We start from the raw sequence: 16,591 nt of genomic DNA on the forward strand, positions 1-16,591 counted from the left end.
GAAACATTGCCACCGGGCCAGATTTTGTTCTGGCATCTTCTTGCTTACAAGCTTCTGTAACTAGCCAATGTCATCACCATACTCGCTCATTACAACTTTGGTTTCTCATTAATGGATAAATGGTTCAAAAGCCAGGGCTGATTTTCCTGGAATCCACTCATCATGAGAGAATTGTTTCAACTGAACACATTCAGCCCTGGGTAATACCACAGACCATCTTCCACAGCTTTAGCCTTACTTACCAGTCCTGCTATATGGCTGCAGTGTGTCCTCTACTCCTTGATCGGATACTTCAAAAATATTTTTAAAAATTCCAAACCACCCAAAAAAGGAGGGAATACAAACTAACCTAAAACACAGCCTTCCAGGCAATATTAATGCTCTTCCAGGCAACACTAATGCTAAAATCAAGGTAACTTTAGTCACGTAACTTTAGTTGCGTTGAATGTCTGGCAACCAGCAATCTGACTTTCATTTCTTCCTACAGAATATAGTAAGCTGAACTTAGGTTTTCTAATTGCTGAAACACTTCCCAAATGAGTGCTTATGCCTCACAGATTTAGTCAGTGCTCAGTCTTAAGCCACAAAATCATCTAGATTGTATGGCTTCTCCTTTACCTTCACTCTCTCAATTTCTGTCTCTTCTCTGTACAGAACATTAAGCACTGGAAGTAACAGAGATACATTTGCGTTTCAAATAACTACACTTACTAACAGCAGGCAAGGAGACTGCATAGTCTCAATTAAAAAAAAACCCAACTGTATTCAAATCACATCTGTTCGTCACAGTAGTGTATGGAGAAAAAAAAAAAAAAAACCCACAAAAAAACACCCATCATCAAAAAATCAATTAAATGCAGCAAAAGCCATACCAAATGTTTAACACATGGAAATGTCCTACTAACCCTTCCTTGGGCCTTACTAAATAAGTTTCTGGAGAAGCAGAGCAGCTTTCTCAGAGGCAGATAAAATGAGATCTCCTCACTCCAACAACAGGTCTCCCTCATTTGTTTGTTTTAAAAATCATTAAACAAGCCTGAAACAAAACTTCATGCCTCTAGGGAAATGTTAAGGGTGGTTTACAGGCAAATGCTTGCCATTAAAAATCAATGTGTGCAGTTTTCCTAAAAAACTCCAAATAAAGTCATACATCATGTATGTTATCAAGGTCATTCCCTTGCTGCAATTTAGTAAAGGATACATTCCCAACAGCAGATAGCACAGCAAATTTTAACAAATTCAGCAAACTTCAAGGGAGATTCAAAAAATGGCTATTTCATTCCTGCAAAAGGAACCAATTTAAGATCCAGTGCTAAAAGGGATTTTGAATGTATTGCTCTTGAATGAAACAATGTTTGAAGAGGGAAATGAATTTGTTTATGAGACACATTGTTGGCTTTGCTGAGTTTTACCACTACAGTTTTCCTCCAAGAGGAAATACATTATTAAACAAGAAGCAAGAAAGCCTCTATCAATCCCAGTAAGGCAGCCTAATGTTAATATCAGCAATGACATGGTAAGGCTCCTACCAGAGCTTTACTTGGCATTTTTTTATTATAAACTCTGCAGAGCTGCCAAGTTCCAATTTACATCCAAATTCCTTCCAAAAGGTTGGATTTTGACCTGAGCCCATTACATATTTTTAGCTATTGGGGGGTTTTGTATTCTTTAGGGCTTGTACTGGCCTTTAATTCAGATATTTTAGACAGCCTATCACAACAGGGAGCCTAACCCCACCAAACTACAAATGATAATTTATTCAGCACAGCAATCTGACCCTTTAATGTACATTTTTGGAAGCTGCATTATCAGGTAGATCTGCCTAGAAACAGGCCCCAGAAAATAGGTCCTACAAACCATACACCAGAATCAGATAATTACATTGTATGATAATGACCTAGCACAGTTAAGGAAGCATCAATACTGCCTTAGTGGTTCCTAACAGTAAAAAAACTGAATTAGTGGGCCATCAGAGCTGTGTTGTTATACCACAGAAACACAGCATGAAGCTTCCAGCACTTCTCTTGTTCCTGGCCTCACACTCATTCCAGTAAGAAGACTTAGTTCCCTTATACTGCCTCTGTAGCTCTGACCCATTTTCCCCTTCTCCATGCAGGGGCTGCAGAAACTTACCCAAGAGCGGGTACTGGAACAAAGTTTTGCTCAGATCAACTTGGAAGAGGGGAAAAAAGAATGAGGGTAAGAAAAAAAAAAATAGGGCAAAGTAAAAGATAAATAATATGGGAATCAGTGGTCAATGTTAATGATTAATTTATTGAGAAAGAGAAGACTGAAGTGCTGTTGATACATTAAACCCTGCTTGTGCCTCCTTACAGACACACAGATCAAGAGTTGCAGGGGCCGAAGCCCATAGGAAAGGCAGATGTTGAAATAAAAGGAGAAACCACATTTCCTAACTTCCTCTGGCAGTTTTGGGTTTACCTCCAGTCGTGAATCAGAGCTCTTAAGCTCAGAGCCCTCACTGGAAGGAATCTGAGCTCCTGGCTGGAATTGGACTCAAGGCAAACCACAGAGCTGTGTGGCCCTGCAGGAGTCTGAGCCCCACCTGAAGAGGTACTGAACACACCTGACCGTCCCCCAGAAAACCTGCAGACTGCTAATGAGACAGGCCCTTTGATTTCCTTCTGCATTACATTTGGAAGCTCAGGCAGGTCCTTGTCCAAACTTTGGAAATGAAACCAAACAAAACAATAGGAAACACTAGGATTACAAGAGTGTTTTAAGAAATAACACTGCCTACATTAATAACATGCAGACTAATAATTAACAATAGCCTGCTTTAACAGCAAACACTTCTTTGAGGAATTAGGAGTGAACATGTACAACTCATTGTTCTATGCTGCTCAGAAGCACACACTGGTATGGTAGGACATCTTAATTTTCTGTGATAATGTGCTAGTTTGCTTTTGGTTTAACAGCTTTTCACATACATGTTTTTATTTTTTAAATTTCCATGTGCTCCTTTGTGCAGGAAGTTTCTGCACTGTGCAGATCCAGGAGAGCACAACTGAGTGGAACATGATCTAATTAGGGCCTGATCTCTAATTTGCTTCTCCACCTCTACCTCCCTACCATGACACACCTGCAGAATGTGAAATATCTTAGAAAGGTTCTGAGATGTCTCCCTGAATGCAGAAAGAAGCTCAAGTGTTTCCCCTCTCCTGGAGGCATTCAAAACCATGCAGAAAAAAACTTTCTAAATTTATCTTTGTTTTTCTTCCAAAAAATAGTAAGGCATTTATTTTTGTTATCCTTCCAGTTTTGAGCCCTTATGGTTCATATTTTCAGGCTTATGAGCTATCATTGTAACATATTATTCCTGGATGGAAGCTAGGTTTTAATAGAATCACATGAATTCAGATGGTGGGACTTCCTCAAAATACCCTAAATATTGTGAGGTTTGGGCAAGTTGGCAGCCCTGGGCCACCCACAAAGATGGAAGATCCCTGGGGAGCTGCAGTATAGCAGCCTGTCTGCACCAAGACACACCACCCCCCAAGCCCTCCCCAAGTTGTTCCAACTCCATCTTGCTGCCAGGCACTCCTTGGGGCTGGCACTCTCCCTGATGCTCTTTTTAAACATATTCGCTTCCACAGGAGATCCTTCCAGAGCACGCACGGCTGTCCCACCCTGTGCTCCTTTTTATGGGTTCCTCTCTATGGCCAGAAGAGCAACTATATTTGATTATCTCAGTTCCTTCCCTTACACAGTGAAGGCAGGCCCAGGCCCATTCCATCCCCACTGCACTGTCCTTAGCGTATGAAAGGTGTTCCTTAAAACAGGAGTGGTGGCACCTGGGTTCCCATTCTGTATCCAAATCCTAAAAGAACAGTGGCTGTAGTTCACCAGAGGCAAAAGCACAGATGAAGGGTAGGCGGGCACATAGCACAATGTTCTGTCATGCTTGGAGATCAGCTGTGTAGCAACTTACTTTGCCTTTCCAAATCTAAAAAATCCAAATTGCAGACAGAGGGAAGGCAGGCAGAATACTCTTCTGCTGAGATTACATGGACTAACCAGTTAGTAATAATAATAATGATCCATGAAGGGATATAAGAGACCACCAGTGGCATAGAGAATGAGGGAACAGCAAATGCACATGTTCACTAAGAAAGGAGCATACCTGTCAGTTCTTCTTAACAAGGTAAATCCTCCTTATACCTCATGAAGTGCAATGGGACTCCAGTCACTGACGTTGAATTCCATTGCACTTCATGTTACGAGACTTGCCACCATGATCCCTCCTGGGAATACGAAAAACTTTGTACTCTAATGTGCATCAAAAAAGCAATTACCCCAATATTAAGCTGGACTTCACGTACAACAGAGACTGTATAGTCTGCAGATGTATCCTCAGTCTACAGAAAAGGTAAGAAGTAACCTCGAGAGGATCTGATGGAGTAGCAGATGACCTCTTCCATAACATAACCTGAGCCACTGTTCATGTATCTCTTCTACTCTCCCTCTAATCTGCTGCCACCATAATCTTCTTGCTCTGTGCATGAGCACAGGATGAAGTCCACTGTAGACTTGCTATTACAACAGGGTTCTAAACTCTGCTATCAAACAAGTCACAATATTCTCTCAGAAACAGCACAAAAATTAACGACAGTATAGAGGTGAGTATATTCAACTTCCCCATCATACTTTCCCAATGGGTGATAATTTTTGAGCTTGACCACGAGGAATTATAAACTATCTCATCATAACTTGGACACTTGCAAGAGAATGCAACATGCAATTCTTCAGAAAGCAAAAGACATTTTTTAATGTTGAGGATACATCTGAATGTCCCATCCTTCCTTCAGAGTTTGATGTCTCACGAAGAACCTCTCATAACACTTAATCTTCTGGTATCACTACTCTTTCAGTACACAAATATTGAAGTTTTGGCTGGGCAAAGTATCACAATTTTTTTTAATTACATAATTTGATGTTTAGCCATTTTCATGCTTGTGTTTTACTGAGATGCAAGCACTGTACCTTGATTAAGAACAGTCTGAAAACTAAACAATCACAGCAAGGAGGGACAGCTGCATGTCTACCTGCTGGTAGCTACATCTCAGCTCATTTATTTGAAATGAACAAAGAAACAAGCGATTCTTCAGATCTACATGTAACTTCAAAATCCACATTTTTGGTCCCTTTCCTTTTATGTCAAAGATCTTTGTCCGCCCAGGACAAGGAGCAATCAGGCAAAATTTGGTATTAGCTTTAGGAAAGCTACATGGAATTATTAGGTCACAAAAGTTTCAATTCCTGGAAATGGCAGGGGGACAGAAGAAGTGTGGTGTGTGAGAGAGGGGGCTGTCAGAGGAATAGCCATATTTTAACATCAGCTCTTCCATTTGTACCATATCAAAATCTTAACGAAAACATTATCTTGACATTTCCTCAACTTTGTTTGCTTGACTTTGCACTTGGACTGGCTTTCAACATTGCCATTCATAGGTCTCAAATGTATACTAGTCAGTATTTAAAGGGTAGGTACGAAGGAGATGGAGACTTCCTTTTTACAAGGAGTCACATAGAAAAGAGAAAGGGTGACAGAGACAAGCTGCTCCTGGGGAGATTCTGACTGGAGACAAGAGGAAAAATTTTCACAATTGGAACAATCAACAATCAGCCATTGGAATAATCTCTCACGAGGGAAGCAGTGGATTCCCCAACGCTGAACAGTGTTAAGATTGGACAGTGTGCTGGCCCATCTAGTCTAGGTCATGCTTTGCCTAGAAAGGTCGGACCAGATGATCCTTGAGGTCACTTCCAACCTGGGATTCTATGATATGCTTTAAATTAGCATATTTGCTGGACCATTAAGGCAGTTTCTGTCTTCCTTATTTTCAAAGCAGGTGTCTAATTTCCATAGAAAAACACTGAGCTCTAGTCTTTTCAGAGGTCTAAAGTATCTGACAGGAGGAAGAGGCACACAAGCCACGCGCCTGCTTGCTTGAAAATGTGTTCCCAAGTTTCAGGTTCGGCAGCACCAGGAACCCCAGCTGCCTGCATCCCGCTGCCTGCACAGCAGAGCCCCCCTCACACACACACACACCCCCCCCCCCGCCCAATCCCTGCGCTTGAGGGAAGGAAAACCAGCAGGTGGAGCTTCAGGGCAAGCCAAGGGACACCGCTCACTGCCCGGCCTTCCCTCACAGCAGCAGGGACACCGCTCACTGTCCTTCCCTCACAGGCACAGGGACACCGCTCACTGTCCTTCCCTCACAGCCGCAGGGACACCGCTCACTGCCCTTCCCTCACAGCCGCAGGGACACCGCTCACTGCCCTTCCCTCACAGCCGCAGGGACACCGCTCACTGTCCTTCCCTCACAGCCGCAGGGACACCGCTCACTGCCCTTCCCTCACAGCCGCAGGGACACCGCTCACTGCCCTTCCCTCACAGGCACAGTGACACCGCTCACTGCCCTTCCCTCACAGCCGCAGGGACACCGCTCACTGCCCACCCCTCACAGCACTGACAGCAACATCCCTCTTCACTACAGCCCCACCACCCGCCTCACAAGGCTTCCTGCCAGAAAACCAGAGCTGTTCAGAGAGCAGAAGGCAAAGCACTGTCATTATTATCTCTCTAAACACTCAATAACCCAATCTGGCCAAATACACCCCCATCCTGGCACCGGCTTCATCTGCTCCGCAGGACACAGGGTAACAGAACTTGCTACAACATTCTCCTGGAGGCAATGCTGTGTCTGTGTACCTCTTTTTCTCAATTTCAATAGCCACACAAGTGCATGTTCACTTTATGTATGTACACCCAAAGCAGTTACACAAGTACCTTTTTCTGTATTTTTTCAATCTTTGCAAAACAAGGTTAATGCCTATGAAGCCATTTGGGCTCAGTCTGGAAATGCAGAAAAAGAATTAGAAGTTAGGTGAGTAACAACAGGAAATCCTGTCAGTATTTCCATCTACATTAAACATATACACGAGTTTATTTGAAGGCACGGTCTCTCTAAAGTTTGTCTCTGAGTTTTGAAAGAAAACTAGAAAAATATTCTTTTTCTTCATTCTATAGCCTTTGTCGTGGATACCTTCCATTCCATTTACTAGTGCTCAGGCACTAAGTGTCTCCAGAAGGAATTTACTGTATGCCTACATTGCTAGCCAACATTTTAGTTTTACCTGTTTCTTTTAACTAACACAACACTAACACACTGCTCTCCTAAAACATCAGCTGCTCTGTGTAATGCAGTTGTCACAGTGCAGCCTTACCTTTCAATCCCAGAGCTGAAATGCAGCAATACATACAGGTACATACTGTGTGAGAGTGAGGGCTGTGGGGCACCTATGGTTTTCAGTGGCAAATGATTTCAGATGCCCAAATTAACACACACGTGGCTAATTATAATTTATTTTCTCTCTTAGAAAACATGTCTCTTCTGTAAGGACATGCAGTTTGATACACCCTTCTCCACTCTTCCCACCACTCCCCAGCATTCCTTCTGATTCGGAAACTCGTAGCCACTGTACTTACAAAGCCTAATTGTCCACAGTCCCTACCACATTTAGGACCCAAAAGTTAACTTGTTTTACCTAGACATGTGTTTTTTCCAGGTCCACCTTCCTTCAATTTGGCTTCTTGCTTCTAACCTTTCAGCTTATCAGCAATGATTTATTTAATATAAAGTAGTGAGGTTACCTTAGATCAATTATACCTTTTTTTCTGTGCAATTTCCAATGCTTAATACATCTGCTACTGCTCAGCCGCAGGGACAACTTGTCCAGCTGGATCCTGAATTATTTCAATCCTTAATTCAATTGTATTTTTGCCACAGCCTGGCCAATGAGCATAATTCTTTTATGGCTAAGAAGCCTCTTTAGAAATAATCCAATAGCTCATATTAAAATATAGGTCATTGTGAAAACTGCCAAGTGCCTGACTTGTCATAACTTTGAAGACAGGCTCTGAGTCTCCTTCGGCATTGCTGATTCTTTCGGTGCTTGAAGGCTTAATTTTAAAACAATCAGCTCAACAAAAACAATTTACTTGTAACTGTCCAAACTAGTCAATGTTAGCCGGGAAGCTAATCTGCTACTGGGTGCTGCACTTTGATAAACACTACAACTGAGGGCAACTGAAGGTTTCCAAGTACTAAATCAGTTTACAACTTGATGGACCTGTTGCTATAGAACTGTAAAAGCTTTAGACAGTAAAAATAAGTAAAACCCATTCAAACCTATACATGAGGGGACCAAGTGAAAACACCTGTCAGATGAATGTGTAAACTTATATATGGCAAAATATACACCAAAGTTCTTAAACTCTGAGATGAAACTATTTTTGGCTCTTCAACTAATAACCATGATGAGACTTGAATGTTTATATTTTTACAGATTCACTTTGGTTTTAGGAGAAATAAAAAACTGGTCTCGTTCAGTGTTTGGAAGGAGACTATTTTCAGTTAGCTACTGGGTTTTTTTCCTCCTTCTATCTCAAAGAGATGTAATCAGAATATCAAAAGCTTAAGGAAATCAGTTGCCTTAGGATCACTGACAGACACAGTGGTCCTTTCTGAAGATACCAGCAATGGAAAGCTAATTGCTTCTAAGTAGATAAGGTGAATCTGACTTGTGCGTGTTCACCGTCTAGCACAACAGAACTCTGATTTGGATCTGCAGTGCAAGCCTTGGGCAACTGTAGTGTGATCTGCTGCTTGCACGCCTTCCCTTACTGAAAAGGCAACTTTGCTGAGCACAACTCACTTGTTTCTGAGTACTCTTAGAAAAGCCAAAAGTGACAAACAGAATTTAGATAAGTGAGGCTTTCATTTCCACATCTCCTCTCCAGATCTGTGTATAGCATTCTCACTGGCTACAAAGAGAGTTCTGTTTCTATACCAAAGGAAATAATTTGGTCCCAAATGTTAATATTAGGCCTAGTAGAAAGCACAGTGCATAACTTAATGAAGAAACAATATATAATTTAAACGTTCTCACTCTTTGTTTGGGTTTAGTGTAATCAGTGAAATCAATTGTTTTGCATTTAGAAAAAGAATCAGTCCTATCATGTCTTCAGATATAGGTGCATGATGCCTCTTATAATGATTGAGGCTATGTAATGATTGGCTTTGAATATGTTCTATAATCAGTGTAGAACACAATAAACTTCTCATCAGAAACCCATATTAATGTGCCTATTTCTAATTAAGCAAAATATCAGTGCTTATTCTCAGTCTTTTCTGCAGCCTGCACAATTGGACATATTTTACTTGCTGTACAAGCAGAGATATCAGCAAGAGACTGGCACCAAGAGAAAGGGCAGGTCCTCCCAGCAAGCAGGGACAGATTGCTTCTGGTTTTTTGTTTAGTCTTTTTAACAGGAGGAAAATAATATCCAGCACCTTGCCATCAGCAGTGCAGTAAAAAATCTAATCTTACGATCATCTGAAATTCAATGAGTTTTCATATCATAAAATATTTTGGGTCATCTCTCAGTCTAGCTTTGGACATCAAGCAAGGTGTCTTCTTCAGGGTCTGCAGATGACAGAAATTATGAAGTATCTTATAAAAGCCTTGGTTTATGGAGATGCATATAATCCTATGACCACATGGAGTTCCCAAGTTAAAACACTTTTCATGAATTCGACCCATAGGCAATATAAGCACAGAAGACCGCTACATGCAAAACAAACTTCCCAAAGGAAGCCAGATTAATCTGGTACCTTATTCTGATAACTGCCTTTTATAAAAGCAAGGAAAATGTGGTAGATATTAATCTATCACTACTTCACAAAAGCAGCTGCTACAATGACACTTGTAATTGTTAGTCTGAGCAGAAGAGACGGAGATAAATAGAATTGTTAAGACAGGAAAGGAACTGACTACAGAGGATATAATACTATGTTGTGCTGCAAGGATAATTACAGGCTTGGAGTGATATTACCCATACTGAAAGATCTGTTATTGGGGATGATCTTATTAAATATTTGCATTAGTAATATGCACCCAAAAGTTTGTGTTTGCTAATGAAATTTGGAGACGATTAAGTTGGCCAGCAATATTAAGTAGTGATGAATGGGAGTCACACAGGGGACAAAAAAATAATTCATGAGTAACAGAAATGGGATGGAAGTGGGCAGAATAAAATGTTAAACCTGGCCTTTCATAATTAGAGAAACGACAGAGCAGAATGATTTGTTTGTTTATAACCTGTCTGTGGACAAACATTTAATGCAGGTGTGAAAGAGACAAGCCTTCTTGTTAAAGAATAATCCTGGGAATTATTACTGTTGCACTAAATGTTGGTAAGATTTCATCTGAAATCTAGGCCATTTTTATTCAGGAAAGGCTTATTCCAACTAGAAAAGAGGAAGATCATATGGACATATGACATGGTGAACCCAGAGGATGGACTACAGTGGACCCAAGTGTTCTGGTTCTCTCACCATTCAAAGCAGGAACTCAGTCAGTGCGTGCCCTTGCTCCGTTCTGGACCCTGCACCTGGATTCTCTCCTGCACAAGCCAAGATGAAGGGAGGAGGACAGAGTCCAGTTAGACTCCTAGTTTCATCCCACTTACATGCAGCTTTACGAATTGCTCTACTACAACTACCTCTGAGATAGATAGAAAAAACATGATGTTAAAGCAACAGCAAGAGCTACTGATTCAAAACAACAATAAAGAATATTGTTCAAGCTGGAACTTAACTGTTACTGGTGTGAAATATTCAAAAATAGATTTATAATCTTTAAAAGTTAGTAAGTCCTAGTAAGCTGGGAAGAGGCCACAAAGGGTGTGCCCAAAGAGGTGGGGCAATCGTGAAACTGTGAGAGAGAAACCTCCTAGACTTCAACATCATCTTCTACACACACAAATATTCTATACGTGATAAAACAATAAAGTTGCCATGGGATAGCTTGCTTGGGTGACACTGACGGCTCCCTTGAAGAAGGTCACCTGATGCCAGGGGTAGCAGATCCCAGGTGAAATGAGCTTGGGACCCATGTATTTGTGACAATCTCAAGCAACTTGGTAAGAAAGATACAGATGCTACTATTGTAAGAAAGAAGGAGAGAGACCTTGTCTTCTCCTGGAACCTTGCATTCTTGTATAAATGGAATACCAACACATTGTAGAGTGCTTTTGTAATATTTATTTTCAGTCTGGACAGTTTGTAGCATGGCAGACATTGGCAGTCGAAATGAAGGGTTGGACCAACCCAAATGGGCCCTCTTAGTGAAAGAAATGAATTTCTTTGGCTTTAGGGAAGAGATGCTATGACAACAGCTTGCTAACAATACAACACAAAGCTTTTAAACACTAAGTAAACACTACATTTGGAAGGGCAGTATGATTTTAGAGGTACTATGAAGAAAACCTGCCCAACCCACTTGTAACAGTCCAAGAAGCTGGAGCTGATATATCCACCGTCATTAAAGGTGTCTGATAGTCTACAGCATGGCATCCTTTACCTGCTAACCTAGAAGGATGGCCACCCCTGCCACTGCCATGTTCCCATCACTGTGAAATCATTTTAACATTGATTCAGGCAGAAGGCTGTTGTCTATTTTGTTCCCAGTTCCTGCAGCAATTGGCTGTTCCCCATGTTTCTTCTATCACAGAATAAGCAAACCTAACTACATTCAGCTTAGGCACCTCATTTGAAAAATATTTAGTCTTTCAGTACCCATGAGCCCCAAGGCCAGAATGCGCTCAGTTTCTGATGAACCAGGATGTGAAATTAAATGGTTAGTGTATATATCCTTTGCCCTCTTTTTACTCTTTTCATTTTACCTTGGATTATAACAAGAAAGTGATTGTCCTGGCTCTTCAAGCCCAAGTCCCCGCTCTCACAAACAATACACCCCTGCTTATAAAACAATATCCTAAACCCCAGGTCTTTAGTTCCCGCTGTACTGACTGCTTTGATAGTTAAAACTTTTCTTCTCATTTTCAAACCAAATTTAGTATGATTCTTTTGTCCTTTGGTTTAAATAGTGGTGGGTTTTTTTCTTGGTGACATTTACCTCAATTTATTTTTAAAGCAATCATATCCCCTCTCAGTCCCTTGTTTTGTTTGGCTCAACTGCCAAGCTCTTTCATCAAGTGTATCAGACATGACATGAAGCAAGACTCTTTTGAGATGCGCCAGCCGTAAAGTGTGAGTTCCAACGTGTATTCCAGGTGTTTGAAACAGCCCTTCTCAAAAGCTGGTTCACAGAAAGAAGTGCAGCCAGCTCCTGGAGTTCTGTACTGTCAGTGGCAGGGGGCTGTGCTGCCGAAGGGAGAGAAATCAAACCCTGCTGCCAGCAAGCACAGCGAGCCTTCACACCAGCAACAAATGGAGGTCTGGAAGGACATGCTAAATTGTGCTTCACTGGGGTGGGCTTTTTTCATTATAGACACTAATGTATGGGAGCAACAATCCCAGCTTACTGTAACAGCACACAGTACATTCTCCTATACACTGCAATGAGAATGATAGATGGAAATTTGAATAATTGTTGACTAACCTAACAATACCTGACTGTTTTCTGAAGTAAAATCTATAGTAAATTACAGTAAGTTAAATATTTTCTAAAGTAAATTTCCCAGCCAACAGTGGAATATCACTAATGCCCTGCCATCTTGCATGGCTCCATTGAGGTTTCTGAATACAATATTCTCGTCTCTGACTTCAACTCTACCCGCTGTCAGGCTCTATTAGGCATAACGAGATCCAGACAGATTCAAGATTAAGCAACTTTTTTATAAAATCCAATTGAGGACTTTCTTACCTTGAGGGTGCAGCAGATATTACATTAACCAGATTGTGCACACTTTCCATGCAAGAACTAAAGGCATATATATATATATATATATGCAGAGTGACTTAATTCTCTTAGGAAATAAGCGGGGGCTTTCTGGATTCCTCCCACCATAGACATCACGATCAAGCTCAGCTAATTGAGACATTGTAAGGAAAAGGGTGTTCCTTAGCAAGGCCTTATTTTTCCAGAAGCAATATGGGAGTGCTGTTGTCTAGCATATGAAGTCTGTGCAGATCATTAAGACACTAATAGTCACGTGGAGAGAAGGGAACCAGGTTTAAAAAGCTCCTTACTGGCTAGGCTACAGCTTCAGCTCCCAGAGAGACTGCAGTACCCAAGTGGTGGAACAAAGGAGAAGGAATCCCCCTTCTGTCATCTTCCCCCTCCCATAAGTACCAGGGAATGGGACAGAGACACCCCCAGTGCTACCTGGTGAGTCTGTCTGCAAGATGGCTTTGGGGCTCTGCAGCGGGAAGCAGAGGCTCTCCTCATGCACAGAGCAGAGCTTGTCCTTGACTTGCTATGGGAGAATGGGTGTAAGGCTTCCTACAACACAGGGGAGTGGGGCAGATGTGGGGGCACTGCACATAACACAGGTCTGTGTTTAGTGCATGTGGTGGCAGTGGCCGAGGGATGTTATGAGAACAGGCAGCAGTGTAGCTGCACATGGGTGTAAAAATGTGGGTTGTACAGCAAGTGTTTGCAGGGTACTATGTAATAACTGTGCACAGGGGAAGTACTTGCAGCATGTATGGCATGAAGTGTCAAAAAGAAGAGAGAAAAAGGTCTATGAGGTGTATTCAGAGAAGATGAGGGTGGGAAATGAGACAGTAACCAATAGAGAACATGAGCTGCACGTTCTAAGCAACCAATTGCTCTGAAACAGCTCAGCCACTGCTCAAATGCTTCACCCAGATGAGGGCTTTAGGATCCAAGTCACAGCTTGGAGCTTGGACCTTGAACCAAGAGCTTTTTGTGCAGGCAGAAAATCTGCAAATTGTCAATAGCTGTCTTACTAGCATCTTTGTAGTCTGTGGCCTAAAGGGAGGAAGGGGAAGATGCCAATATGCGAGCTTTTAACTCTGAGTTGGGGTTCTTTTTCACATTTCTAGTTTGCAGAGGAGCCTGGTATTCCTGGTGAACTCTGACTAGCACCTCTTAATGTATTACAATTATAGCACTGTGTTATCAGTCCTAACAAGTCCTAGCAGAGAGAATAAGATCAGTAAGTTGCACCACCACCAAGCATCCTCTGCAGTCTGACCTATTCTCATTGATGCCAGGTAGAAGGGAAGCTAGTTTACACTGGGGAAGGGGAGCCCATTTCTGCCTTCTGTGCTCAAATTTTATTCCCATAACTGACATTGAACCTAGAGTTACTGCTCACAGCTGTGACACGAACAGCCCCCGAAAGCCGTTTCTGCAGCTGTATTTAGCCAGCTTTTGGCACCAACCCCTGTTGTTCTGCCAGCTCATTTTTTTGCTCATTTTACGTGTAAAAGACTTGGGTCCCATTTGGAATAGCAGCAAATAGTTAACGTCCTGCAAATACCTCAACCTGACAACTGAATCCTACCAGGCCCACACTTGCCAGGAAAGAAAAAGCCGGGCATCCATCCGTCCTGGCCTACGAACATGAGCAGTGTCCAGCCCTGCCACTCAGCTTGCACCCCGCCAGGTCCTGATGTCAAAAGCCAAATTCTACTGTTTAACTAAGTCCACGTTAACAGACAGGGGGAAGCTGCCTCTGTACGGCAGGGAGGGAAATGGGCAATCCCGTTTAGCTTTACCTGTTGCCCACTACCGGCACCTCCCGATTGCTTGAGCGGGTCCGCGCACCTCGCCTCGTGCAGGACGAGCCCAAATTGCCCAGCTCAAGGTGGACCTGCCGCTGGCTGAGGGGCAGCGCGAAGGTTCTGCGGCTCACGGTGCGGGTCGGGAGGCTGCCACCGGTGCTCGGTGCGGTGCCCAGGTGCGCCCGCTGCTCCGGGCAGGCTGCGGGCAGCGGCGCTGCTCCCGCTCCCGGCCGCTCGCCGGCAGACGCAGGAAGGACGCGAGCAGCCCCGCTGCTCCCCGGGGGCTCCCCGGCGGGCGCGGGCGCAGCGGTCCCCCCTCTCCCGCCTCATTTGCATGGCTCTTATTACGGCCGTGCCTCGCTCCTGCCGCGCTGACACCGGCGGACTGGAGCGGCGGAGTCGCTTCCAGCGGGAAGTGCACTTCCGTTATCTGCGCTCCCGCACCCCGCCTCGCCCGCTCCCCCTCCTCAGCTCGCTCTCTCTGGATGTTTAAGGCAAGGATGAACAAACAGATCCAGCCCGACCGCAAAGTGTCGGTGGTGGCCCCCTTGCCGGAGCGCACGGGGCCGCCGCCGCCGCGGAAGGACGTGGAGCTGATCCTGGTGAAGGAGCACAACGGGGTGCAGTACACCAGCAGCAGCCTCCTGCCCGCCGCCCCGCGACACGGACCCGCGGACAGGGAGACCTGGGGCAAGAAGATCGACTTCCTCCTCTCCGTCATCGGCTTCGCCGTGGACCTGGCCAACGTCTGGCGCTTTCCGTACCTCTGCTACAAAAATGGAGGGGGTAAGAGTACCGTTTGCGAGGTCTTTTTCCACCTCCCCGGCCCCACACCCCAAAGCCGCACCGCCGCACGGGCGGCATCCCCTTCACTCCTCCCGGAGTTTCAGGGGCAAAGCCGAACGCCGAGGCTCACCCCGGGAAGGGGTCACTGTGCTCTGTCGCTGCCCGCTCCTCCCTCCGCCGCCCAGCCCGGGCACCCCGCACGCTGCCCGCTCCCGCTCGGAGTGTAACTTCGTTGTGAGCATAGGCGTATTTGCCTTCTGCCGCCACTTCAGCCTGCTGAACGCTTTTTTCGTTCGCAAAAAAAAAAAAAAAATAGCATCAAGAGAAGGAAAAAAAAAAAACCAAACAACAAAACCAGAAACACTTGAACAGAAAAGTTAGCGCCGAGCCACTGAAAGGTTTTTGGGGGGTAGTTTTGACGTGGGAGCACGATTTCTTCCCTCCATTCTGAAGTTTGGAGGTTCTCCCCCCCTCCAGAGTAGGTAGGAGAGTCGTTACAAACCAAACCTCACCTCCTGCACAGTTTGGCGATGACAGCAACAACAAAATTACACACACTAACTACAGATAGCTCAGATTGTCTGGCATATCGTCGCCAAGACCTAAACTCCAGCATCCCCTGCCATCCCCCTGAACGAGGCTGTTTAGTGATGATCGCATGCCGTGACGGAGTAACAGCCCCTGCAAGCTGAGCAGGCACTGGGGTACTTCCAGATCCCAGGGAGGAGGAGCAGCCTCTGCCAGCAGATGCGGGACTGTGTGTGAACGGTGCACCATACTGCAGGGAGCTGAGAGACTGAAAGCGTGTTCTGTAGGATAGTTATGTATGCCTTGATAATGTGTTTGCCTGGTGATAAAAGGCTAATGGTTCACACTTGTAGCATAAAATACTTGCTTCCTGTGAAAAGAGGAACGTAGGATGGGAAAATCCCTACCAATTAACATGGAATCACACCTGCCCTTGGAACTTAGTAGGATACCAGAAAGGGCTGGTACCGAAACACTTGGTCTATTTTGGTACCTCCAAAACTTCTGAGTTGAGTCAGAAAATCTCCTTACTCACCACCTAGATGGAAAGTAATTAGTTCTGAAAAACAACCTCCATCCTTATTTCACTATGTCCAAAAATAATTTCTGCAACTCTCAGGGCAGCAGCATAAAGCATCGTGAACCCAGCAGGCTCCACTGTGTCAGGTACAGGTGTGGCAGCAGCATCATTC

The 16,591-nt window shown here is 44.0% G+C and overlaps 1 protein-coding gene across 1 annotated transcript in view; it reads left to right on the forward strand.

Annotated features, from left to right (window-relative positions):
* The first annotated feature begins 13,191 nt into the window (after window positions 1–13,191).
* SLC6A2 (solute carrier family 6 member 2) overlaps window positions 13,192–16,591 on the forward strand; it is a 70,102-nt gene continuing 66,702 nt past the window's right edge. The window contains exons 1-2 of the mRNA XM_030470634.1: window positions 13,192–13,221; window positions 15,080–15,371. Coding sequence (XP_030326494.1) covers window positions 13,192–13,221; window positions 15,080–15,371 — 322 coding nt within the window. The remainder of the gene's footprint in view (window positions 13,222–15,079; window positions 15,372–16,591) is intronic.

Source organism: Strigops habroptila, chromosome Z, assembly GCF_004027225.2.
Source record: "Strigops habroptila isolate Jane chromosome Z, bStrHab1.2.pri, whole genome shotgun sequence".
Lineage (NCBI taxonomy): Eukaryota > Metazoa > Chordata > Aves > Psittaciformes > Psittacidae > Strigops > Strigops habroptila.